Source organism: Parambassis ranga, unplaced genomic scaffold, assembly GCF_900634625.1.
Source record: "Parambassis ranga unplaced genomic scaffold, fParRan2.1 scaffold_31_arrow_ctg1, whole genome shotgun sequence".
Taxonomy (NCBI): domain Eukaryota; kingdom Metazoa; phylum Chordata; class Actinopteri; family Ambassidae; genus Parambassis; species Parambassis ranga.
In genome coordinates this window covers 662,572-688,395 of record NW_021144801.1, presented here as the reverse complement: position 1 = coordinate 688,395, position 25,824 = coordinate 662,572, and the positions used below count along the sequence as shown (strand labels likewise).

The window sequence follows — 25,824 nt, the reverse complement described above, 5'->3', positions numbered from 1 at the left end:
TTTGAGAGGGGGGCCTGTCTGCACTGTGGGACTCTCTGTCCTCTGGGTCCTACAGAGACCCTGTAGGGATCCAAACATGATTTCCAGCACTAACTCAGCAATTCTGTGACACACCTCAGGCCTCCTTCCAGTGAAGAAAACCTGATTTACCGTATTTCCAGCAATTTCTCAGCAATACTTTGACACACAGGCACCAAATTCACAGGACTCAATCGCAGGAAGGCCTTATACATGTGTGCCAAGTTTGAAGGATTTTTTAAGGCCTGAATATCACCTAACTTGCTGCTGATGAGTCTGTGGTTGCCAGTGCCATTTTGTTTGTTGTTGTGTGCTGGGGCAGCAGACTGAAAGCAGTGGACACAAACAGACTCAATAAACTGATCAGAAGGACATGATGGTCTGCTGTGGGTCATGTCTTTGTTCTGCACATGTACAGCTAACATCTCCAGTGTTACACAAACACATCATGTGCTGCTTGACTTGTTCCATTCATGGTAGGAAAGCATGTCACACATGTCAAATCTGTGCTATAGTCTCCCTTCATTCAGCCCATATGAAGACAAAGAGTCTGCAGGTCCAGGAAGTTATAATTAACTATCATTAAATAACAAGAACTTATGATGCAGCCAGCACATGAAGACCCCTTTAAAATAATAAACCTCAAAAACTGGTGTTTTCATCAAAAAGGGACTGTGGCCCCACAGTGAGTCCAGGGGCTTATTTCTGCCTCAAAAGGACTTGATTTCACTCTGGTCTGTGATATTTAACAGATTATTGTTTAATCCAGGAACACTTCAGACCGGTGCTGTAGGTGGACTGACTTGCAGCCACCCTTTGAAATATCTTAGAAATAAAGGTGAGGTTGGAGATCACAGCAGTTTAAAAGCCTGTGGTACTTAATCTGTTGCCAGAGACAGGTTGATCTGGCCACAGTGTGAAATCAGCCTGTCTAGTGTAGGGTGAAAGAATTGATTCTGCAGTGTGTGTTCAGATATATAGGAGTGTGCCCCTAACATGAAGTATTCATGTTTAAATGTGTTTATCACTTAATAATGTGATTTTCATAAGTGTTTATGTGTTAGGAAGTTTTATAGAAAATCAAAGTAATTTGAGGATACTGAATGTATTAATAAGTCATTTCATAGTGTGTCATATAACTTTGTTTTCTGCAGTTCAGGCTGTGGCAGATGAGATCAGTTGTTTTTCTGCTCTCTGGAGCTCCGCTTGGTACGAGATGGTCATAAATTCAGACTAAGGACAGCAGCACCTCTGACCTGATAAAAGCCAGATTCTAAAGGAATGTGTTTTTCTCCTGAGTGCCCATGTTATGGTCATTCCTAGATCGGACTCACAACCTATGAGAGTTGAGGAATTGGAGCTTTACCTTATTAGGGAATAAACACTAATAGTCTATTCGCTGTATGACCCAGGGTCTGCAGGGGGGATAGTAGATGCCCCTGTGGGCCGGCAGGCAGGAACGCCCATGGGGTATATCAATGTGTGAATTCCATGTCCAGTTGTTGTTGTGTTGCTCGTTGTTGCTGTGTGGTTGTTTGTTTTTGTTGGTTGTCCTGTTCTTGTGTTGTTCTTGTTTGGTTCTTTGTGGTCAACAACCCAGAGCTCTGTGACTCAGAATCTGCCTCATTGTTCAATAAATTGTAATCTTGAGACCAGAATTTATCCACTCCTTCCTCACAAACCAACTCGGGAAGGGATCAGAAGAAACAAGGGGAATTGACCGTTTTTGACCTCCCCATTTTTTCCAGAGTTTCTCACTAATATTGCTTTATTTTTTACAGACCAGACTGGAGCTCTGCCAAGCAATTACTGGGAGATTTCAATTTCCTTAGGCATCTGACAGACTATGACAAGGATAATAGCAAACCTCAGATCCTGCTGAAGCTGCAAAAATACATCAACAACTCTGAGTTCCTACCTGAGAAGGTCTGTTTGAATTTCATGTCCAACATTTGGACATGATCTATCGGATCTATCAACAGAACTTCTCTTATCTTTTCTTTTAGTTAAAGTAAAAAAAGATTAGAGTTCAGACACTTGGGCAGTTTTGTAGTAAATGTCATAATGTCAGTATTGGAATGGCAATGTAATTTACATCCTTTATCCACTGTACTGTAGGCTATGTAGATTTAATGATATATATTCTGAAAAAATAGATGGAATTTGACACAGTTTGTTTCAGTGTGCTGGGTGTAATACTTTATCATGTGCTGCTTTTAGGTGGAGAAGGCGTCCAAAGCTTGCGGGTCGTTGTGCATGTGGGTCATAGCTATGGATCTTTACTCCAAAGAAAGAGAAAACGTGGTTAAAGCACAGGTCAGTCATAAAGAGTGCAGTTTATCATTACTGATACACATGCACATTTGCAATATTTCTTCACAGTCTGCTGTCTGTTCCTTTGTCACTTTGGCTATTCATCTGCCATGCACCGCTCTGTGTGACTGGTCTGCATACTCTTCTCCCGCTACCCTTACCTACGCAGGCAGAGCTGGATACAACCAAGAAAACACTAAGGGAAAAGCAACAACAACTTAAGGAGGTGGAGGATCAGATGAAGGACCTACAAAATGGCTCTGACACAGGCTCGACAGGACAGAGCAGGGAAACTGACTTCTGCTCTGGGGGACAGCAGATACGCTGGGAAAAAAATGTTGCAAATCTTGAGCAGGACATCAACAGTGTTGTGGGAAATGTATGCATTGCAGCTGCCTGCATTGCCTACTATGGAGCCTTCACTTCCCACCATAGACAGCTGGTAGGTACAGTGTGATGGGATGGTTTAAAACCTTTAGGGCCTCTGTGATAAAGTGTGCAGCTGGTATGGCCAATGTGAGCCTGGTCTAGAGTTTTTTTTTTTAGAAACATATTGTGAAAAAACAGCTAATACCATATACCCTGTTTACTCTTGTTCCCCAGTGGATTAAGCAGTGTCAGAAGCTAAACATACCCATCAGTTCCCCCTTCAGCCTGATCGACTTTCTGAGTGATCCATATGACATCCTCCAGTGGAACACTGAAGGGTTGCCCTGTGACACTGTATCTACAGAGAATGGAATCCTGGTAACCAAAGACCGTCGCTGGCCTCTTATGATCGACCCACAGGATCAGGTGGCGTAAATTAATTCAGAGGACATATGTATTCTATGAAAATAGAACCTCCTTTCAGACACAGTCAGAGACAAAGTCACAGACTGGACTCCGCCCCAGCATACCTAACGCAACAATACCAAGCTTCCCTTCATACAGTAGAAAGGACACCAACCAGCTCGTTCAGCATTGCAAATTTGCACTAAATTAAGATATTTTCACTGCTTCTTTATTGTGTTTCCATGTCTGATCATGTTTCCTTGAATGCTGTAGGTAATACACTTGGCATCAGCAAGTGTGCACCAGAGACAGTTAGGTCACTATGGAGTCTTGGAATTCACATTCAACAAACCTTTGCTCACAAAATCCCAAACGGCTATCAACTATAATAGGTATTTATGTGCTTTCCAAGAAGCACACGTTTGGAATAAAAACAGTATCGCACACAAGAACCTTTGTGAATCCTCCTGCCATTGAAGCTACATATTGGGCAGTATAATGAACGCCTGCCATCAAACCATGTTTCTGCAGACATTAAATCACCTGCCAGCTACACCTGTGTGCAATGCCCTTTTGTTCAACACCAGCCAGGAGAGCAGAAGGACCCTGTGAATGCAAGGGTTTACTCCAGTGTTTATTCAAACCAGGGGTTGCATGGTGACTGTAACGGCCGAATAAGTCTGAGGAGCGTTTTTGTTAGACAGAAAAAACAAAGGCACTGATGATGCAGAGTGACATGACAGTTAAATCTTCATAAATTAATGAGTGTTTCATTAGAATTGTAGTGTGTGTGATCCTGGCTTCGATTAATGTAAAATGTGTCTTTTGGCATGTACATTTTTTTCTGTTTTCCAGAAATGTATTAAAGTTACAATCATCAATTTCACTGTGACTGAGTCTGGCCTGGAGGACCAACTGCTCAGGTAGACACAAGACAGATATTGAATTCTAACCAAACTTTAAGACTCACATTCACAACTTTACCCTTTTCCTTCTCTTTCCCCCCTTTCTTCTCCTTTCTCTACCTCCAAAACCCTTGAAAATTACAATTACCCTTCAACTTGTTTCTCTCTTTAAAGTGATGTGGTGCGTCTTGAGAGTCCACATCTTGAGGAACAGAGCAATAAGCTGATTGTTCGCATCAATGCTGACCACAATCAGCTGAAAGATATCGAGGACCGCATTGTTGAGCTTCTCTCTAACTCTAAGGGGAATATACTTGACAATGAGGAGCTCGTTCAGACTCTCCAGGAGTCAAAGGTGGGGATCTGGCAGAGATCATACCTGTCATCATATTCAACTTTCTGATCGTTTTCCTAATTGTAATTGAAACTTTTTGTTGTTCTTGTTCTAGTTGTCATGCTCCTCTTTCACTTCTTTTGTCTGTTTTTTCTCCACTATCTCCAGGTGACATCAGAGGCCATAAAGCATCACCTGAAGGAGGCAGAGGGGGACTCCTTCCTTGTGTATCTTGGGGAGTCCATACAGGCGTGGAGTGGCTTCCCCAGGATACAGTCGGAAGTAGAGCTTGCGGTTGATGATTTGGTCTCAGTTCTAGAATGATTGCTGCTGGGAGTTTGAGCAGACAGCTGTTTACAGGGTCTAAGTTGGAATAAAGATTAATCCTGTAAATGCAAACATCCAATCTACTGAAGTTCAAAGATGTGGGCTCGTCCGGGATTTGAACACAGGACCTGTGAGGAACTGGAACCACTTCTTCATCTGAACCATGGGGATGCCAATTTATAACACCTGAAACCACCTCCACTGTCTGCACACACAGGAAGTTCACCCTGAATCAATGCTCTCTGTTTCAGTTAACCTGTCTGCACAGAATTAGTCTCTGTAACAACATGTAGAGCCCGGATAGCTCAGGCTAATTTTCATATCTGTCCAATGAGAGACAATTATCAGAGGAGAGGTTCTGCTTCTCAGGAGGGTCACACCCTAATACAAGACCACTTCCTGTTATGCAACAAATAAACTTTATGATTCAATGTTGGGCTAATGCCACAGCCACAAAAAGACATTTCTCCCAGCTGCTAGACAGCAAGCCTTATCTAGACATGGAGGACAGCCTCCTCATGGAGGACAGTGATATGCAAAGTGTTCAGTCTTTGTCAAACTGCTGACAGTCGGCCGGGTAGAGGAGGAGAAGAAAACCCATGAGAAGCAGGTTCCATGGTGTAATGGTTAGCACTCTGGACTTTGACTCCAGCGATCTGAGTTCAAATCTCAGTGGAACCTTTAGTTTAGTTTGGACAGTAATACTGGTGTCCTTTCTGCTTTCTCTAAAAATTCAGGGCTCACTTTGCAGATTTCCAGTCAGCATGTTGTAACTGAATAACTATCAGAGTGTAAGTTACATAAAGATAGAATTTAAATCTCTCTCCTAAATGACACCTTAATCTGGGATTAATAATGAGTATAAAAGTAGCTGAAGACATAATTTAGTATTATAACACATACCTCCTTTATAGGGCTGTCTTGATAACTGCCTCTCATTTCCACCTGTTGTCTGTTCCATTTGCACAACAGCAGCTGAAACTGATCCACAATCAGTGTTGATCCTAACTGGACAGGCTGGTTTCACACAAGTGTGACTGACTTTTTGGGGCAATATTATAACAAATACTTATGAGACATTATATAAAAAGAAAGGTCAGTGCATCATGACTTCAGCTCCATTCAAAGCTTTAGGAGGCTTCATGGCCTCCATCACTCCATAAGACTGTTCCATCTGTTCTGCATCTCTGATATGTGCTGGGACGTGGTGGCTTGGATGTTTCACTGCAGCTCATCTAGTAATAATGTGTAACACATATATGAACATCAAGCTGATCATGTCTTGCTAAACTGAGTCCTTGGAAGAGCAGAAGCTGTGAACAGACCTCATGGAGCAATGGTAGCACGTCTGAGTCCAGATCAGAAGGTTGCATGTTCAAATCATGTCAGGGTCACTGGTTTTATGTAATTTAGTCCTCTTTCTGTTCACACCAGGTCCACTAGAGCTCTCAGACTCCTCCACTGCACTGAAGTCTGGGTAGTTTTCACTTGAAGCAGAATGTCGGCTTTCTCCTGTGTTTTCTGGTTAAATTACTGCACATTCAGGGAAAATAGAGTTAGAGTTAAATAGAGCAAAAAATCCTGAGTCATCGATCTGCATTCGTTTAGAGGGCCGAAAGGGATCAAGTGTGAAAACACCCTAAATTTTAATCTTAAGTGGGACCAACACTCCCCCGAGTAGCTTCTTCAGTTCTGCAGTGACAATGTTCTTCCTCAGCCAGTTGTTGTCTTTGTCTTGTTGTCTGTGGGTCTTGTTTTTCTGGCTTTGATGACAGCCCAGCTGGGATAGCCACAGGTTTGCAGGGCCTTCCTGATGTGATGTTGCTCCTTCTTCTTCTCCTCTGAGCTGGTCGGTACAGTTTGAGCTCTGTGCTGCAGCCATTGCGACAGCCATCGCACCTCAGAGTGATCCAGCATGTTCATGTTCAGCAGCATACAGTGAGCAGCTTTAATCTCTGGATTGACAGACTTTATCTGCGCAGTAACTTGCAGAACAGAAAGTCTTCCAAAATATCTCCTTTCCAGGGATAGCACACCAAAACTATCAACTGAGCAGCACTGGAGATGCTCTGCTCTGTCAATTCATCCAACTGAAAGGAAAATTTCTTACATGATCACAGTCTATCCAGCAGCTGTGCCTGAATGTCAGCTGAGAGATCTTCTGTTCTCCTCCTCACCATGTCATTTGAAAAAGGTACAACTTTCAGTTTATTAGCTGCCTCTGTGCCAAGCAAAATCTCACACCAGTCAGATCTCTGTCCACCTGTACGGTCACAAAGCCGGGGGCAGAGACGCTGTTTTCCGGGATGTCTGGGTGCAGTCCTTTTTTTCTAGCTCTGGACAGGAGCTGTATCCACCCTGAAGGACGGCACCACAGGAAGTTAAAAGGCACTTTGACTCTGGTGGGACTCGAACCCACAACCTTTGAATGACTTCTCCTGTGTTAATCTAGAAGTCCAATGCGCTATCCATTGCGCCACAGAGCCACAAAGCAGTTCATTTGTTTGTCCTAGAATGAAAGGCAGAAATCTGGAATAAGCAGCAGCATTCCAGAATAGTCAACAGAATTCCGGAATTATACGTAGAATTTAGGAGTAACAGTCAGTATTCTGGCAAGTCAGCAGTCCAGAAGGGAAGGCAACATCAGCAGTGGCTCAGTGGTAGAGCAGGGTTGTGTGTCCTTGACCCACATTGCCTCCAGTGCTGGTCATTGTATGACACTGCTTGGCAGCAGCCTTAAGCAATTTCCCTTCTGGGATTATTAAAGTATTTTTTTTTAAAAAGTCAGCATAACAGAGGTTACAGCATCACTGAGTTTCCCCTCAGGGAAGCTGCTTTTTACTGCCACCCCTGGATATATGCAGTCCAGTGCAGTGCGGCATGCTCTGTTCTGTACAATGGAGAAACCAAACAACTACTCCAAAATCTGGCCTTCAATGTTTGTCAAAGTTTGTCTTCAAACAAGATGCTTATGTTTAAGGCAAAAGCTGTGACAGAAACAAGTTCTTCTTCAAAGATACACAACTCCAACATCTTTGTGAAGTTTGTGGACGATACAACTGTGGTGGGTCTCATCTCCGGTGGAGATGAAACAAACTACAGGAAGATGTTGATGAAGATTCTCAGTCATCCAGGTCATCATACGTAGAGAAGATTGAAGCAAGGCGTCTACAGGAATGAGGTGCACCTTCTGGCCGAGTGGTGCAGAGACCACAACCTCTCCCTGAATGTGGAGAAGACAAAGGAGATGGTTGTGGACTACAGGAGAGCACACAGTCAGCACACCCCTCTGACCATCGACGGGGTTCTTGGGTGTGCACATCACTGAGGACCTCTCCTGGACTAACAACACTGCATCCCTGACCAAGAAGGCACAGCAGCGCCTCTACTTCCTCCGCAAGCTCAAAAGAGCCAGAGCCCCTCCATCCATCCTGTGCACCTTCTACAGAGGGGCTGTTGAGAGCATCCTGTCCAGCTGCATCACTGTGGTACGGAGCCTGCACCGCCACCTGCAGGAAGACGCTTCATTGCATAGTGCTGCTCATAGCTGAGAGGATCATCAGCGTCCCTCTCCCCTCCCTCCAGCCGTCTCATCCGAAAGGCCCTCCGTATCACAGGAGACCCCACCCACCCTTTACACCGCTTCTTTAGTCTGCTGCCATCAGGAAAGAGACTGCGCAGCCTCCGGGCCAGGACCAGCAGACTGAGGGACAGCTTCATCCACCAGGCTGTCAGGAAGCTGAACTCTCTCCCGGCTGTGCCCCACTTTCTCCCCCTTCCCTCTACAAAAGAACCCCCCCAAGTTAGGAACTCTGTGCACCAGCCACTTTACCCTGTGCATTCTCTTGCACCCTAGTCATGTCATCCAGTCTCATATAAGCTGCTATAACTTAAACCATTCCTGGACTGTTTACATTATGCCAACTGCACTGTCTTGCACTATACATCTTTTGCACTCTTACTGCATTGTGCCTTCATTTTTGTGCCTTGTATTTTGTGTGTGCCTCATTGTAGGTACGTTTTTTTACACTTACACAAGTTTTTAGTTACATGTTATATATGGAGTGAAGAGTAACGCAATTTCGATTCTCTGTATGTCCAGCACATATAGCAGATTTGACAATAAAGCTGACTTTGAATTAAAACAAGTGAGTTGTAAAAAAAAATTCACCCCCCATACAATTGACACTAGAAGACAACCTATCATTTGAGACCAGAATGTTTTTTTGTACCAGGCTGTAAACATGTTCATTTCTGCTGTGAAGTTGGACATTTTAACATGGGAGTCTATGGGTAATAACACACGTGAATTACAATTCACAATTTTTCACAAATGTCGTAAACATTCCAGACTAGTGGTTAAGACCTTCAAAACTCAGTGTGTAACATTGTTGGTAAAAACTGTTTGCTTTGGCATGTTTGTAGAGAAGATTGAAGTAAGGCGTCTGGACTTGTAGAGTTTTCCTGAAGAGGTTTCACTGCTCATCCAAGCAGCTTCATCAGTTGTTGATCTGTTGGTGGGGAAACATGGTTTATATGTGGTTGCAGACCTCAGTGGGTGGTCTGGATAAAACTCACAAACAATAGCACTAAATGTTTCCATAATTACCTGTGATGATCTGGCTGCCTGTGCCAGGTGTGTCTACTGACTGGCTAACGACTATGAGACTGCTGGTAGACAGCCCATTGTTCTTGCTGTTAGCATGTGACTTGGAGTGAAACTTCCTGGGAATGGATGAAATAACTGCTTTGTATGTGGTAAAAAGATGAGGCCACCACCTCGAGAAGGTTTTACCAGCTTAACATAGATGGCTTCCTTGACTTCCTCTCTGTCTAAAATGTGAACATTGTTGTCCTCAAAGGAGTGTCCTTTGTCTTTGAGGTGGAGGTGAACAGCTGAGTCTTGTCCTGAGGAGGTGGCTCTCCTGTGCTGAGCCATTCTCCTGTGGAGTGGTTGTTTAGTTTCTCCAATGTACAGATCAGAGCATTCCTCACTGCACTGGACTGCATATATGATATTGCTGTGTTTCTCCCTGGGAGTTTTATCCTTTGGGTGTACCAGTTTCTGTCTCAGGATTGTCCTCCAGTGGAGACTGCAACCTTAACACAGCGCCTTGGACGAAAAGCAGACTTGCAGAATGAAAGGCAGCATTTCGGAATGAAAAGCATTCCAGAATGAAATTCAAATTTCCGGAATGAAAGGCAGTAATCCAGAATAAGTGGCAGCATTCCAGAATAGACATCAGTATTCCGGAATGATAGGCAGAATTCCCGAATAACACTCTGTATAGTGGAACAGAAGTCAGCAAGACATCATTCTGGAATGAAAAGCATCCCAGAATGGAAGAAAGCATTCCCAAATGAAAGGCAGAAATCTAGAATGAGAGCATCCTGGAATAGACATCCATCCACCCACTCCAGAATGATAGGCAGGGTCCTGGAATGGTAGACAAAATTCTGGGATTAAACCCCTAACCCAACAGCGGCCTGTGATGTCATGGAAGCGTGCGTTCCAAAATGGAAGGCAACATTCCAGGACAAAAGTCAGCATAACAGAATGAAAAGCAGATTTGCGGAATGAAAGACACCATTCCAGAATGAAAAGCAGTCCATAATGAAAGACAAAATTTTGGAATGAAATGCAGAAATCCAGAATAAACAGTAGCATTCCAGTATAGACATCAGTATTCCGGAATGATAGGCAGAATTCCCGAATAACATCATAACATCATTTAATCAATAGGGCTCGACCGATTAGCTCGATCCCCATACGGCCAATCTGTGTTTTCATTGTTGAAGCGTGGACATGCCTGTTTCACTTACTGTGTGCTGGTTGGTACATTGGACTCAAGGATTGGTTTTTGAAGACACTCCTCCAAGTGGTGTCTTCAGTTCTGCTACTATTCTGGTTGGGAATCTGAGTTTTATGTGTTCAGGATCTCTGTGGGTGGATCTTGCAGGAAATAAGACTTTTAATCTGAGGGCCCAGGGTTCAAGTCCCTCTTCAGGAGCAACACTATATATTCCTAACCTGAAATCTTTGTACATATCTTAACCAATGTCAAACTAAGAAAAACATGTGCTTTGTGTTGTGTTCTTCCACCAACTGAAACATGAAAAGCAAGAAGTCACATGTGGCTCGTTGGTCTAGGGGTATGATTCTCGCTTTGGGTGCGAGAGGTCCCGGGTTCAAATCCCGGACGAGCCCTTATCTTTGAAATTCAGTAGATTAGATAGTCTGTCTCATGTTTACATTTACATCAACCCAAATAGGTTCATATTCCAAGAGAAGAAGTCTTTGCACTGAGGACTGAAGTAGAGGCTGCACGTAGACATTTTAAGCCAGCGATCCCCTCGGCAATAATAAGGAATGTCAACTCACTACTGAATAAGATGGATGAGCTGTTTGCGCTGAACAATCAACAGAGTTACCGTGAGTGCAGCTTATACATCTTCACAGAGACGTGGCTCACTGATATGAGACTGGATGCTAACGTGGATCTACCAGGCTTTACTGCTGTGAGAGCCGACAGAGACACGAACGCTTGTGGGAAGAGCAGAGGTTCATCATATATGTGAATGAACGTTGGTGCGAATGAACGCCCAGGACATGTCTCAGTGAAAAAGGTACTGTGTTGTCAGGACTTGGAACTGTTAGCCTGCGGCCATATTACTTGCAGAGGGAGCTAAGTCACGTGATCGTGCTCTGTGTTTACGCCCCACCGAGCGCGGATGCATCAGCTGCCTATGAGAAGATACACACAGTAACAGCAAGACTGCAGACAAAGCACCCCGAGGCGTTTATGGTCCTGGTTCACCTGCAGCCACAGTACACCCCCTGGTCAAAAGGATGTCTAAAACCACACGTTCAATCAGGAAGTGGTCAGCTGAGGCAGAGGATGGTCTGAGGGACTGCTTTGACACCACTGACTGGGATGTAATGCTAAAAACACATGTTGAGGACAAAGGGGAGCAGACTCACTGCACTCAAAAAACTGATTCAAGCCCCTCTTAGAGGTGAAACATTATTATTTTGTTTGTCTTATGAAAATGTTATTAATTCCAACAATACCCAAATATGTTTAGCAGATGTAACATAAATATATATTTGCTTTGACTCCCGTGGCCCTCTCAAACCGAATGAGTTTAACTAGCAGAGTAGAGAGCAAGAGCATGAGCAGGAGATCAGCCTCTGTCCTACCCGCCATCTGCCTCTGCTTGAAACTACTGTTGGTAAGTTTTCTGTCTTCTATTTAGTAAGTTTATTATCTTTATGTGAAACAATGTGCATGCCTTAAGATAAATGGACCTTGAGTTAGGAAGAAATGTCAGTCATTGTTCATGTTGGGGTAGACAGGCTACAAGCAGCTAAGATTAGTTAGCATTCGTTGTAGCTAACGTCTATGGTCGCGTCATATAGCTGTCAGAGGTAAGTGGTAAACACGGTTAGTACTTGGAGTTTTCTACACAGGCACGTTGAATTCATCCTTAATACACTGAGAGCGCAGCTCGCCGCCAGCTAACGCAATCCAAAAGTGCTTGGCTTTACTTTTGTAGTGTAGCTGGCAGGCTAACGTTAGCCCAGAGCTAACGCTCTGTGTTAGCCTAAGCAGCACTTGTATGCAGGGGTACAGCCAGTGCTTAAGTGTAGTTAATGTGAAACAATACAGTCGTGATTTATTGAAGTGAAGCAGTCGGCATATTTTCGCAATATATTTTATTTTTTATATATTTTTTGTCTGCTGGTGGGTGCCTGCTCCCCTGCGTGTGTGTCTGTGCTGCTGGGTGTGCATCGGGCTGGAACTGCGCCGTACATGACAGACAGCAGGGGAGACCTGTAAACGTGCTGAAATGACTTTGTTTAGTAAAAGGAAAAGGTATAAACATGTTCTATTGTAAGGGGACCACCTGCATGCAGATGTACTTTAATACGTGGGTTAGGCTACTACTAAATCCATAGGCGTCGCTACCATTATATCAGAGGGGGACGTGTCCCCCCCACATTTTAAAACGGCCCGTTTGGACCCCCCCACATTTAGTGAGTAGGAAACTCCACCTAATGCTGTCTCGATTGCTCGTGAAAAACTCCGTTCCACTAAGTTCGTAAGAGAATAACCTCACCGCTGAAATCCATCCTCCATGTTTTCCTGGTTACCACAGCGCTGCAATACCGTTACTATAGTAACGGACCTAACAAAGCCAGTGGCTTTCTTCGAGCGAGCGTAAAACACCGTAAAGAGAACCGTCAGTGCTGGTCGACGCTGGAGGAGGTGACGTCAGTGTCATCCCACAAAGTCCAGCTCATGCTGAAGCCTGACTGTTTGTCACATGGCCCCAGGTGACGTTAGGTTGATGTTAAATCAACTTAGAAAAGTTGGGAGGAAGCTGCTGTTTACTTCCAGTTACAGTAGACGGTTTTATTTGTCTGATGACATGTTGTTGCCTTTTCTGCTCCCTCCCCACACACAATGGACATGAGGAGATTCTAACAAAGACACGGAGAGTTAGAGTTGTTTTCAGCATTAACCCATGTTGTAATGAGGCCATGTTAGCTCCTGTTAGCCTGCTAGCTTCAGCCTCGCCGAGCCAGTGCACATAGCCACCTGCTCCTATTCTTATCAGCAAGAATAAAACACATGTGATGGACCGTCAGGACACAGTGGAGCATTATATGAACAGGGAAACACTGATGTAGCAGATGAGGCAGGGCGTCATTATAAACACATCCACAAGGTTTGTTGTGAATTCAGCAGTTTTATAAGCAAACAAAAATAAAGACATGCATTCTTTTGTAAGTTAGTATTTTTAGTGTTTCAGTATTATCTGCATTAAGCAGTTTGGTTCATTTTTCTATGGGATTTGCCAGTTTTTTGTCTCTAAATGAGAGAAGGCCTCAGATATGGAGGCTGTTAGTGTAGCAGCACCAGTATGTTTGACAAAACTGTTGTTTCACTTGTAATTAGTTTGTCACCGAGTTTTTGTTGAATCTGTCTCTGAAATAGTCATTAAGTGTTTACTTCTGTAGGTAAAATAGTTTAACAACCTGTTAAAATCCACAGGAAATCTCAACTACTTCATATTATTACTATATATACTGATTAGGGTTGGGCGATATTGGCAAAAAAATTAATCACGATTAATTGTGGCATTTAGCCGATAACGATTAATTTGACGATTAATTGATGACAGTTGCACTTACATGTTTTTGACTCTAAATTGGCACAGTGTTCTAGCATGATACCGACAAATCATCAGTCAAGTTAACTACTTCATTCTAACAGGCTAAGCTGGTGATTAGGCACCAACCAGCCATGGAAATATGTATTGATAATATTGAGGCACAAACTGCTTCAAAATAATAATGAAGCAAACATTTAAAGTAACTTTGTCCTTCAAATGTTTTTATCTTAAGGTCACAAAGCATGTCAACATTAAAATTAAACAGACAAATAGACAAACAAAGTTCAGAAAAGTCACATCAGTGATTATTAAAGTTAAAAATGTGTCTGCGCAAATGAACCTGTGACTGGAATATGTCCCACACTAGTGCATGTTTTCACTCAGACTGTAGAACAGCAGCAGAAAAAACAAACAAATAAACAAACCGGACAATTTCACATTTAAATGTGTGTCTGTGCAAATCAACCTACGTTACGTTCTTCCAGCGCTTCGTTTGGTCGTAAGGAGCACGATGACTAAACGTACCGCGGATTCTCGGCTGAGTGGAATTCTTTCCAATATCTGCTGGAGGAGACTTCGCTGTTGTAATGTTTCCTATCTTGCTGTGGAGTCCGTAAATAAAGATCGGAGTTTATTCATTTGATACGAGCAAAAATTCAGTTACTATAGCAACAACCAACGCTCCACGCTTCACCTAATGCATGTCGCGGCACTATATACAGCTGTAGTGTAGTGTTGTGTCCTCGTTGCGCTTTCTTCATGCTCGGGCTTATGGTGACAGACGTTGAACTTATGTTAGGAACCTGCTGCTCCGCATTATTTAACTGAACACCACTGCCTTCCACCATTATTGTTATTGTGGGCTCACATGTGCGCGGGTGATGGTGAGACTACGCCGCACACAAAAATGCGTCATCATGACGAGGCACTAATCGCCGTAATCGATAAGTGGCAAATATTAATCGATTACAGTTTTTCTGACGATTAATTGCACACGATACGATTTTGCACAAGCCTAATACTGATGTACCCACCCACAGAAGGTCCCCCCCGCCACATTTTTAATGCTTCCTACGCCACTGACTAAATCACATTTTTACTTGTCAACAGTAATTAATTAATTGGTAATTAATTAATTAATGTAAAATGAAAACTCACATTTCTTTATAGCCATTCAATTCTGTGTGAGAGTAACTACAACTAACAATACTGTTTTGTACTACTACTGTTTTCAAGGTGAATGATGACTTCTTGCAGATCACCACAAAGCCGCTGCATTGAAGTTCATGGCCCAGCTGAGTTGACATTCCTTATTATTGCCGAGGGGATCACTGGCTTAAAATGTCTACATGCAGCCTCTACTTTCACTCCTGCCTTACAGCCCCTGTACTTCTTCCTCAACTCTCCCTGGACATTGGTCCTCAGTGCAGTGCAGTTCTAGAATGATTGCTTCTAAGAGTTTGAGCAGACAGCTGTTTACAGGGACTAAGTTGGAATATGAACTTATGTTCATATAACATAAGTTATATTGCTGTAAATGTAAACATGAAGCAGCCATCCTATCTACTGAAGTTCAAAGATAAGGGCTCGTCCGGGATTTGAACCCGGGACCTCTCGCACCCGAAGCGAGAATCATACCCCTAGACCAACGAGCCATGTGTGACATCTCTTTTTTCATGTTTCAGTCAGTGGAAGAACAACACAAAGCACATGTTCTTCTTAGTTTGACATTGGTAAAGTTATGAACAAAGATTTCTGGTTAGGAATATAAAGCCGCTGCATTGAAGTTCATGGCCCAGCTGAACCACTTCTCAAAGAAGCTTCTGTAAGTTTCCCAGAACAAAGGAGGAACTTCAATATTAATGAAAGATTCACATGTTTATGTGATGCTCAGGATCAACATGAGTGTTGTGTGTTTGTGTTTTTCAACCCTATAGGAGGACAGCTTACACGTTCTGAAGACAGGAGCCCAGCGATGTGGGGGTTTCATCCAACTTAATTTGGTATATTGAAATGCAAAGGTTTATGTCCTGGAGGAATGTTATGCACCTTACTGTTTCTATTTCTGCTGCATTTATTGGATGGAAAATTCAATTTAATTGAGTTCATCCAGTGAGTATAGGTTAAACAAATGAGTGATATTTAATCACAATAAATATACAGCAACGCAGTGATTAATGTAATTAAAATTTTAATCATGTGACGGCACTAGTTCAAACGTTTGAGTTCAAAGAACAGATGACCTACCAGTGGATGTCATGGTCATGGTTTTCTGCAGAAAGTCTCGTTCGTTTTCTAACATGGCAACCTTCTCCTTTAGAGTTTTCTGTCAACAGGCTCTTGTTCGGACTTTTGCAACCCTCACCTCTCATTAAAGCTGGTTTCCAATGATGTGTGTCTGGGTGCGTACACACTGCCCATAGTTACTGACGGAGCCACTGCGTCACACCCCAGCTGATACATGACCGCACCAGGTGACTGCTGCTATGACCCATGTTGGTTGTCAGCGTTCCTTCCATTCCATTACAGCAGCATGAAAACAAGGTCCTGAGCAGCAACAATAGATAAAGTAGAAATAAAGACTATGTACAGAGCAACCATAAGACATGCAGATATACAGATGAGAAATGTACAGAGATGTATTATGTCCTGTTATGATATCATGAAAAACTCTGAGTATTACACTGTAGGTGAGGATGTTATTGTCAACTATGCCTGTTGACATCAGACAAAAACTGAAAGAAAGTGGTAAGTGCTCTTGTTTCAAATGTGATGTGCACTGTACCACTGAAGCTCGTCTGTGAAGTGTAGTGCCTCTGTGTGTATGTCACAGTGATGTTAACAGAAGTCAGATAGGTCTGTTAACACATATAAAAACAACATGCTGAACAACAGCATAGATGTGAAGGTGAATATATGTCCCCTCACATGTTCCTCAGTTAAAAGGGTCATTGCATTGGCCGGGAATCGAACCCGGGCCTCCCGCGTGGCAGGCGAGAATTCTACCACTGAACCACCAATGCTGAGAAAAGCTGACATCTAGTGGTGCCATCGCAGGTTGCAGCCTCCTCATTCCAAAATCAATCCCTCCTCCACATAAAGTCAAAAGTTATGTTAAGTTAAGTTAAGTTCACCTCATTACATGGGCGGTTGAGTGTAATGACGCGGCTCACCAGCAGAGGGCGTGTGACGGAGCAACAAGCAGGAAACTACAGGGGAGAAGAGACACAAGCATCCACAGATCAGAACAGACACACTCAGCTCTTCTCTCTGAGACCATGATGATACCGTCACATATCATCACTGCACATGTTTTTGGCTGCACGTCTGGAAATGAGAGGAGACAGAACATTATCATACATGTTGCATAAGTAAAGTCACATGACATGCACCACTGTAAACAAAGGAAACCACATATTCTCAGACTCTTAGAGCACAGAGCTGAAGGATGGATGTAAGACAGCAGTTTGTTGCTCTCTGACTTTTCTGCCAACAACAGTGAACATGGTCTGGACCAGGGTCCCTTTAGCCACCAGGCTCTCGATGGCCTCCACATCATATCCTCCGGCAGCCAGAGCCGTCTGGAGGGCGGCTGCAGACACGCCGCTCCGCTCCTTGGAAGCGGCCACAGCTTTCACGATGAGCTCGCTGATGCTGGGGCCGGACTTGTTCGGCTTGGAGACCTTCTTCTTCTGCGCTTCGGCCGGAGCGGCGGCTGGAGCTGGAGCTTCTTCTGCCATGTTCAGTTCGTAGCTGCAACACAAGCACAGTCAGAGTGTATGTGTGAATAACAGAAGCTCTTCACTGTAATAAATTTCAAGTCTGTTCAACTTAGAAATGAAAGTTCAAAAGTTAAAAATGTGAGTAAATACAACTTTCAGATAAGCTTGGTTTCAACTCAAAAGTGTAAATTGAACATTCTGGTAAACTAATATTTGTTCATTTTCAAAACTTGATGCTGTGAGTTACAACAACTTACTTGGTGTATTTCTCCTGTAATTGCACTTACTTTAATGTGTCAAACTAATGAAGATCTCCACACTATTTCAACTCATAATTTTCACTTATAGATAATAAAAAATGTCACTATAAATTATGTGGACTCATATTTTTCAGTAGTTTCTACTTAGAACAATGATTTTACAACTCAAATGTTCAAATGATTTATTCAAACAAAAAATCTGTTTTTTAATAACATTCACTCCAACAAGGAAGGAGGTACAATATAAAAACTGCCAGGCATATATATTCTTACATATATGCCCATTCCTGCAGTGAGAAGAGCAGCAACATCGGGTAAAACAAACGACTAGACGAAACAAAGCCTTTCTTTAACAACAAATGATGCAAAGTGGGATTAGTACAACAAAACTTCTATGCACATTCCCTGATCATGTTTCAAACAACAGTATCAGTTACCATCTGTTATAACATTTTCACCACCCCAACCAGTTAACTAGCAGGTTAGAGAACGTACAGAGCAGTCTATACAGGATACATCAGTATCAGTATCAGTATCTGAAAGTTGTTCCTGAGTCCATGTATCCTAGCTGAACACTGGTCAGCTTTGACCTTCAGGCTGACCCTCTGCAGGAATTCAAACGTGTACTTCATGGCACAAGGGTACTCCAGATGGCGGCAGTAGATGAGACCCATCAGCATTGCAAAGCCAGACGGTACATCTCTGATGTCACGATCGTCTCCTCTAGCACCACAGCTACATTGAAGATTTCAACAGGGAAAGCATCATGCAGGATGCCTTCATACCCACTCAGAAGTCCAACAGTCATTCCCTTCATGAGGACATCCAGGGTTTCTCCATGAACCTTAAACAAATAGGAAAAAATAATATTCGTTCTCACTTTATTTGAGTAAAGAACAAAATATAGTCAAAATACAAACAAATGCCTTCTAATTGCCCAACATGGTTATTCTTAATTTTCCACTTTTATTCTTTTATTTGTAATTCTATTTTAATTAAAAGATAAAATCATTCTTATCATTGTTTTTAATTGTATTTTTAAATCTAGGTTATTTGTTACTTATCTGTTTCCAGTTTTTATGCTTCTCTAGTAGCACACTGCATTGTCTTATTTGTTCTGCTGCTGTAACACTCCAGTCCGGTAGGCGGCGGTAATGCGCCTTACAAGGTGGCTCCCACCGCCAATAAACTGAAGAAGAAGAAAAGAAGGAAGGAGGGGGAAGAGAAAAAGACGAGCACAGCGACAGCACATGTGAAGAAGGAGTTTGTTGTTCGCTAGCTGAACAGAAGTGTAACTACTGTGAGTGTTTCATCATCTGAATGGCTGCTGCGGAGTCTCTGAGAGCTTTTATCAGCGAGCGGCTAACTGCTGCTGCTGCTGAAATATTGGGAGTGTTTGAACAAACTATCGTCCAGTACGAGGGAGAGCTGGACCGTCAGCGCAAACTGCTGGATCTGCTCCTGAAGCCTGAGATCAAGTTACACAGAACAGGTATGTAAACATGACAATGTCACGGAACAACAACGGCTCTGTGTGAAAAGAGGGACATTCAGCACATAGTGTTTCTGACAGGAGGACACTGACTTCATGACTTGGAGCTGAGCTGGTGAAGACGCTCGCTCATTACCACTGTGTACGTCATCAGTCGTTGAGCTGAGCATCATCGATGTAGCCCGAGTTGATAAACGTTTTCATTTATTGCGGTTCATCCGTTCAAACGTGACCTGAACAACAACAATATGAGTTTTTGTTCACAGCCAAAAGTTTAGCGGCGTCAACAGAGGTTTTTGGTGTCCGCGCATCTGCCTGATCAAAATACTGCAGCACTAAACAATCCATACAGACAACAGCTGCTTAGAATGCGCGGACATCATTATATGTTGTTGTCATCATCGTCATGGTTTGTGTAGTTCACTGCTGAGTTGTGGTTTAACCTGCATGTTTAAAAAGTAAACAGTGCAGCACTGATATGATCATTACATGTTGGCTGAACATGCCTGTGTGTGTGTGTGTGTGCATGGGGCAGCTATTTATTGTGTTTAATAAAAAGAAAGGTGACCTTAAATGACTTCTGTCATGATCTGCTGTATAGAAAACAGCTGCTCCCTATATAATGGCAGGGAAACACTGTGTGGGATATAATGTAACAACAGTAGTTAGTAGTGCGTGAAGTTAGACTTGCTGAATGTCTGTTGACATGACATTACTGAAAAGCTGATGGTATTTCCATGTTAGAATTCTCTATATATAGAAAATACATCTCTCTGTGTTCTGTAAACCTTCTGACCCTCTGACCTGCAGATCTCCCTCAACAACACAGTTTACAAGTGGAGGATGTTCTGGCTGACCAGCAGCTCTGTAACCAGAAGAAGAACTCCATTCTGGACCAGGAGGAACCAGAACCTCCACAGGTTAAAGAGGAACAGCAGGAAGTCTGCACCAGTCATGAAGGAGAGCAGCATGTACTGAAAGAGGAGACTGATCCCTCTATAGTAACTGCTGCTTATGATGGACCAGAACCAAACCATGACATGGTTCTCTCTCACAACGCTCCTCAAGGTAAAACGTCAGATCAAAGCACACTCGAGTCTGTCAAAGCAGACAGACTCGAGTGTGTATTTAATTTCAGCGCAAAATAATCAGGCCAAACGGATGTAATAATAAGCAGTGAAAACCGAAAATGCACTTTTGGGCCATTTTCGGCCAAACATTTTAAATAGTACTTTTTAAATGGGTGTTTGTCATTTAACCATGTACTGTAACTACTTAAAACTACCTGAGTGCTGTCAGTCAGAGTTAATCAGCCTTCATATTTACAGACACTATCATGTCGCTCTGCACATGTACTGCGCACAGAGCGACACTGAACACAGGAGCGCAGCTTCTCTGAATGACAAACGAATGATGAGCTGCCGCTGTTGCGAGCGGGTGCACCTACATTTATAAAACAATTTATTAGACTAAAACATTGAAATACGTCAATGTTCATATGCTCATAATGGACGGGGCAGCCTAACACAGTGATTAAACCACCAGGCCGGTACGCTTCAATCTGTCTCTAGTGGGTCAGGCTAAACCAAAGTAGAGAAAACAAGGGGGGTGTTCAAAGATAGACTGTTACCTGTGAAACGGGTGCGCCGAAAACGTCCCCATTAGCACTTAGTACTTTCCTCCTGATGAAATTAATTCTACAAAAAGTCGACCAATCAGAATTTTGAACATATCGACTAATAAATCGACCGGTCGACTGGGAGATTACAGCCCTACTGGCTAGTTATCATCCGTCATTCAGGTCTAACAGCAAATTAGCAAAACCTGCATAGTAGCAACAAATCCTCCTCTGCTCCATGTTCACCTAAACTGTGGTTTCTGCTGTTCAGCAGTGAAACGTCTTTAAAAGCTCTGTGTCTGTGTGTGTGTGCGCTGTGCACCTCGGGAACAAGAAGAGATTTCTCTGTTCTCGTGGAATAGGGAACAAACTTTAGCACACAGCATCAGCTCTGCACAGAACGTCTATGTTCTTCTTCTGGGTTTCCTGTGCTCTCAGTCTGACTGCAGTACACACACGGAGGTGTAGACCATGATATGAGCCTGATGTGTGTCTGTTGTTGGAGAACAGAGACTTTTAAAATTTGCATAGAATGTATTTCCCTCTAACAGCTGGTCGTACTGGTACGACCTCAGATATTTTTTGGTTGGACCATTGAGAATTTATATCGCACGCTAGAGCCCTGTTCAAACTACATACACAAACAAAATGTTTGCCTGTGTGCATTCACTATGCTAATGTCAAGTTACTTTTAGAACTGTGGAGGCTGCAGTTGTTTTGAACTGTAATGTATTTCTGATCATCACATTCTGTTTTCTTGTATGCTTTAATCCTCCAGATCTCTCTCACCAATACAATTATGAGGAAGAGCTGATTTTAGCTGATCAGCAGCTCTGTTGCCAGAAGAAGAACCGCAGTCTGAACTGGGAGGAACCAGAACCCCCACAGGTTAAAGAGGAACAGCAGGTTCACTGCAGCAATCATGAGGGAGAGCAGCATGTACTCAATGCACAGACTCAGCCCTCTATAGTGACTTCTGCTTCCGAAAGTAATCATATCAAATCAGAAATAAGCTGTGACGTGATTCTCTCTCATAACTGTCCTCCAGGAAAAAAAATTCTAAAATGTAAACCTTGTGTAAAACCATTTTCATGTAAGAGGAAAGGTAAGGCACATCAGAGAATTATCAGAGATGAGAAACCATTTTTTTGCAAACCATGTGGCAAATGTTTTAGGAATGCTGGTCGTTTAACTGTCCACATGAGAACCCACACCGGTGAGAAGCCATTTTCTTGCAAAACATGTGGGAAATGTTTTAGTGATGTTAGTAATTTAACTGTCCACGTGAGAACCCACACAGGTGAGAAGCCATATTCTTGCAAAACATGTGGGAAATGTTTTAGTAATGTTAGTAATTTAACTGTCCATGTGAGAACCCACACAGGTGAGAAGCCATATTCTTGCAAAACATGTGGGAAATGTTTTATTCAATCTGGTGAATTAACTGTCCACATAAGAACCCACACTGGTGAGAAGCCATTTTCTTGCCAAACATGTGGGAAATGTTTTACTCGAAATGGTGCGTTAACTGTCCACATGAGAACCCACACAGGCGAGAAGCCATTTTCTTGCCAAACATGTGGGAAATGTTTTAGTCGAAATGGTGAGTTAACTGTCCACATGAGAACCCATATAGGTGAGAAGCCTTTATCTATCCCAACATGAGGGAAGAGTTTCAGTAGTATTTAAAATTGGATGCCATTTGTCACATGAAGAACCACATAGATAAGAAGCCATGTTTGCCATAGGAGAATGTTCTGAAACATCTGTGTGGAAAAGTTCCTTTGGGAAGTTTTGTTTGAGTCATTGATATAGTATATAAAATACTATTTTTTTTAAAAGGTTGAAAGGACGCAGAGACTTAACTGGGCAGAGGAGCAAATATCACTCTGAGCACAGCTGATGAGAGAAATGCTTTACGCTTTTTTTGTGAGGAGTGTGAAAAGCGGTGTCTGCAATGTAAGATGAGGTGGGAGATCGCTGCACATAAACGGGGTCTGCTCGTATAGTTGATGGCTGTATGCACGGATTTTGAACAAAGTTTACTTGAAGCATAACAACATATTCCCCGTCACTGACAACTGTCATGTTGAATTGTGTACGTGTCTACAAAAAAATAAAAAACACATTCATTTCATTTTTTTAATTGACCAGTGTAATGAATTGCCTTCCTCTTGTTAAACTAATCTCTTTAAAACTATTTTAGCTGTCTGCCAGGAGGCAAAACATCCTGGGACATATTCAGTCTGAAAAGGTGCATTGCATTTCTGCAGTTTGTCATTTCCTCAAACTAGCATGTAACATTTGTATAGCTTCTGGTGTATTAGAATGTATTAATCGGCAATAATTTGTCAAAAATCTGACTGTAAGAGTATTAGAAATTCAAAAAAACAAGGTATCATCATAAATTAGTAGCACACAGACAAAATATACAAAAACGTGGGAAGTGCTAAACAGTATTGTAAAGAAATCTAGAAAAAAAATTGTTGAAAGAATTTTATGGAAGTTTGATTTTGACTAATGTAGGCTATATCAGATATTTTAAAAAGTACTTCACACAGACTTTTATTTTGGTAAGTGTAACCTCCTGATCCTGTCACCTTCGGCTCCCTGCGTCACAAATGAGGGCTGTGGCTTGTAGGAATGTAGGAATGAACAGACTGGGAAGGGGAAAGTGTTTGTGGTTACAGTGGATTGGAGTAAAGCTCAGCTGCTACAACAGAATAGTTTCTGAACACATGTGTAGCCACCCAAACTACACCTGGTGCTAGGGATGGGTGATAAAAACGATATTGATAATTATTATAATTATTGTGACATAACTTTTTCAATAAATATATGACAAAAGTTCGATAATGCTCAACAATGTGTACACGTAGTGATGTTGTAATGAAGCCCGCAAGTGTATCAAATCTTTCAGTACAATTGCTTTGCTGAAAGGCTGATCAAACGAAGCCCCATTTAACAGCTCATTTGGGAGTACTGACATCTGCTGGTCATTTGATGAAAAGCAATCCAACTGTGATAAAACGTCTTCTAAGGTTTTTCAGAATTCCTGCATGTTGTAAAGATAAAGAAACGAAATAAATCTACCCTGAATGTGGTATAAATAAATCTGTGCTTTAATTGATATTTGTATTTATAATTGATTTTCTATTCCAAATTATATATATATATATATATATATATATTACAAAAGTGCTTGTGTGACTGGGAGATTCAGGGTTTGGGGGGTGTCTTTATTGATTTATTGAATTTTATTTTATTTAGGAACAATATTGCAAATTGCTGACATCCTTTTCTTTTTTGATGGCTCCATTTTGGATACAATCACGCTAAACACTGTCAGTATTTCTCGAGCCGTTTTCAGAAATTCAAATTGTGGAATCACAAAGCGAGGCGGTCAAGTGACTGCAGAGAAACGGGGCCTCGTTTTCCGTTGACCACGTGATATTCTGACAAACAATACAGGCTTTTATTCGATACATGCCTCGGGGCTTCAGTGTCAGATGTAACATCACTATGTACATGTGTGGCGCTGCACATGCGTATTGCATGTTGGGCTCTTGAGTGCTACATATGGAGCTGTACCGTCACTGTGAGGAGCTGTGAATTTACTGTAAAGAACTTTACTTATTATCCCTGTTATAAGTGACTGTGTGTGTGTGTGTTTGATGGAGTGTGTAATGTCTGCTCAGTGTTACTGATGCTGCTGTGTGTGATCTGAAAACTGATCAAACTGCGATGTGTCTGATGCTGACAGCAGAATCAGAGGATGCATCTAAATGATGATGTCATATGGCCCCTAAAAAGGAGCCACGGAGGCTCTGTCTCCTTCCTGCCTCACCTGTAGACAATCCTCCAATCAGACGCCTGTTTCCACGGCCCTCATCAAGCTGCACTGTCAGCACATCTGCATGTAGCTGCTGCTGTGTGGACTCTGACCTCCTCCTGCTCTCTGCTTTGTTTTCCATCAAACAGCATCAAGTGTCCTCCTCCCTCCTTCTGGACACACACAGCATGACAGTGCACAGCTGAGCTCCTCCATGCACACACACCATCTAGCACAGGTCCAGAAGAGAATCAGATGTCAGACAGTCAGATCCTCCTCTGACCTTTAAAGAGAGTCATTTTGTTACATTAGCTGAACTTGTGTCATGTGAACCGCACACTTGACAGAGTTCAGAGATCATCTGTTGATGAACAAACACCTGCAACACTCTAGAACCCAGCCTGTTTCCTTGATCAGCTTTGGACTGTTTCCATCCTGACACCAGTGATACTCTCACTAAAGGGGTCATCCAGGACCCGGTCCCCAGAATCAGAACCATCAATAGTAACTGAATCTCTCTGTCTGCAGTTAGTGAGCAAGAAATGATCAATACTGTCAACAAATGCAAAAAGGAATTCTCTCCAGACTGTCCTGCTATTGATATGTATATATTAGTAAAAAGCTGATTAATAAGCAGTGTTGGGAAGATTACTTTACAAATGTAAGTGGTTACAATTACAAGTTACCCTGTTCAAAATGTAACAGTAGTGTAACTATTTCAATTACTTTATCAAAGTAATGTAACTAATTACATTTGCATTTGCAATTACATTACCGTGCAGCAGCCTTAACTTAGCCAACATGAACACAATCATAAAATCAATCACTGGACTGAATGTCAGTGTCTGTTTTTACTGAAGTGAGGGGGCAGCAGATGAACCAGTTATTAAACCTAATGTATTTGATGCTTTGTGTGGTTGAATCTTCAGTTCCAGTAGTATAATGTATTTTACGTCACTGCGTGTTTGTGTATAGCACCGTGAATGATCGAAGAAGTGAGAGGTCTTGCCGTTAAGATCATTAAACAACACGGAAGTTTTGGGGCCAAA

The 25,824-nt window shown here is 42.4% G+C and overlaps 1 protein-coding gene and 5 non-coding genes across 6 annotated transcripts; 3 read left to right on the top strand and 3 right to left on the bottom strand.

The window, feature by feature from the left end:
- Positions 1–5,280: 5,280 nt before the first annotated feature.
- On the top strand, positions 5,281–5,352 carry trnaq-uug (transfer RNA glutamine (anticodon UUG)). The gene has a single exon. It is a non-coding gene; the product is annotated as a tRNA-Gln (tRNA).
- A 1,713-nt stretch (positions 5,353–7,065) lies between these two features.
- trnar-ucu (transfer RNA arginine (anticodon UCU)) lies at positions 7,066–7,157 on the bottom strand. Its single transcript is given in 2 exon segments — positions 7,066–7,101; positions 7,121–7,157. It is a non-coding gene; the product is annotated as a tRNA-Arg (tRNA).
- A 3,650-nt stretch (positions 7,158–10,807) lies between these two features.
- Positions 10,808–10,879, top strand: trnap-ugg (transfer RNA proline (anticodon UGG)). Its single transcript has one exon. It is a non-coding gene; the product is annotated as a tRNA-Pro (tRNA).
- Positions 10,880–15,434: 4,555 nt separating this feature from the next.
- On the bottom strand, positions 15,435–15,506 carry trnap-cgg (transfer RNA proline (anticodon CGG)). The gene has a single exon. It is a non-coding gene; the product is annotated as a tRNA-Pro (tRNA).
- Positions 15,507–16,803: 1,297 nt separating this feature from the next.
- Positions 16,804–16,874, bottom strand: trnag-gcc (transfer RNA glycine (anticodon GCC)). The gene has a single exon. It is a non-coding gene; the product is annotated as a tRNA-Gly (tRNA).
- A 3,480-nt stretch (positions 16,875–20,354) lies between these two features.
- On the top strand, positions 20,355–23,332 carry LOC114430899 (gastrula zinc finger protein XlCGF17.1-like). The gene is made up of 2 exons (XM_028398715.1): positions 20,355–20,393; positions 21,722–23,332. The coding sequence occupies exons 1-2, from the start codon at positions 20,366–20,368 to the stop codon at positions 22,606–22,608; spliced, it is 915 nt and encodes a 304-aa protein (XP_028254516.1). The 5' UTR covers positions 20,355–20,365; the 3' UTR covers positions 22,609–23,332.
- Positions 23,333–25,824: the final 2,492 nt, after the last annotated feature.

What these genes read in the sequence shown, in the direction of transcription:
- LOC114430899 (XM_028398715.1), top strand. Translation starts at nt 20,366, where the DNA reads ATGGTTCTCTCTCACAACGCTCCTCAAG. An exon ending in CTCTCACAACGCTCCTCAAG is followed by an intron (nt 20,394 to 21,721) that starts GTAAAACGTCAG and finishes TTAATCCTCCAG; the next exon opens with ATCTCTCTCACCAATACAAT.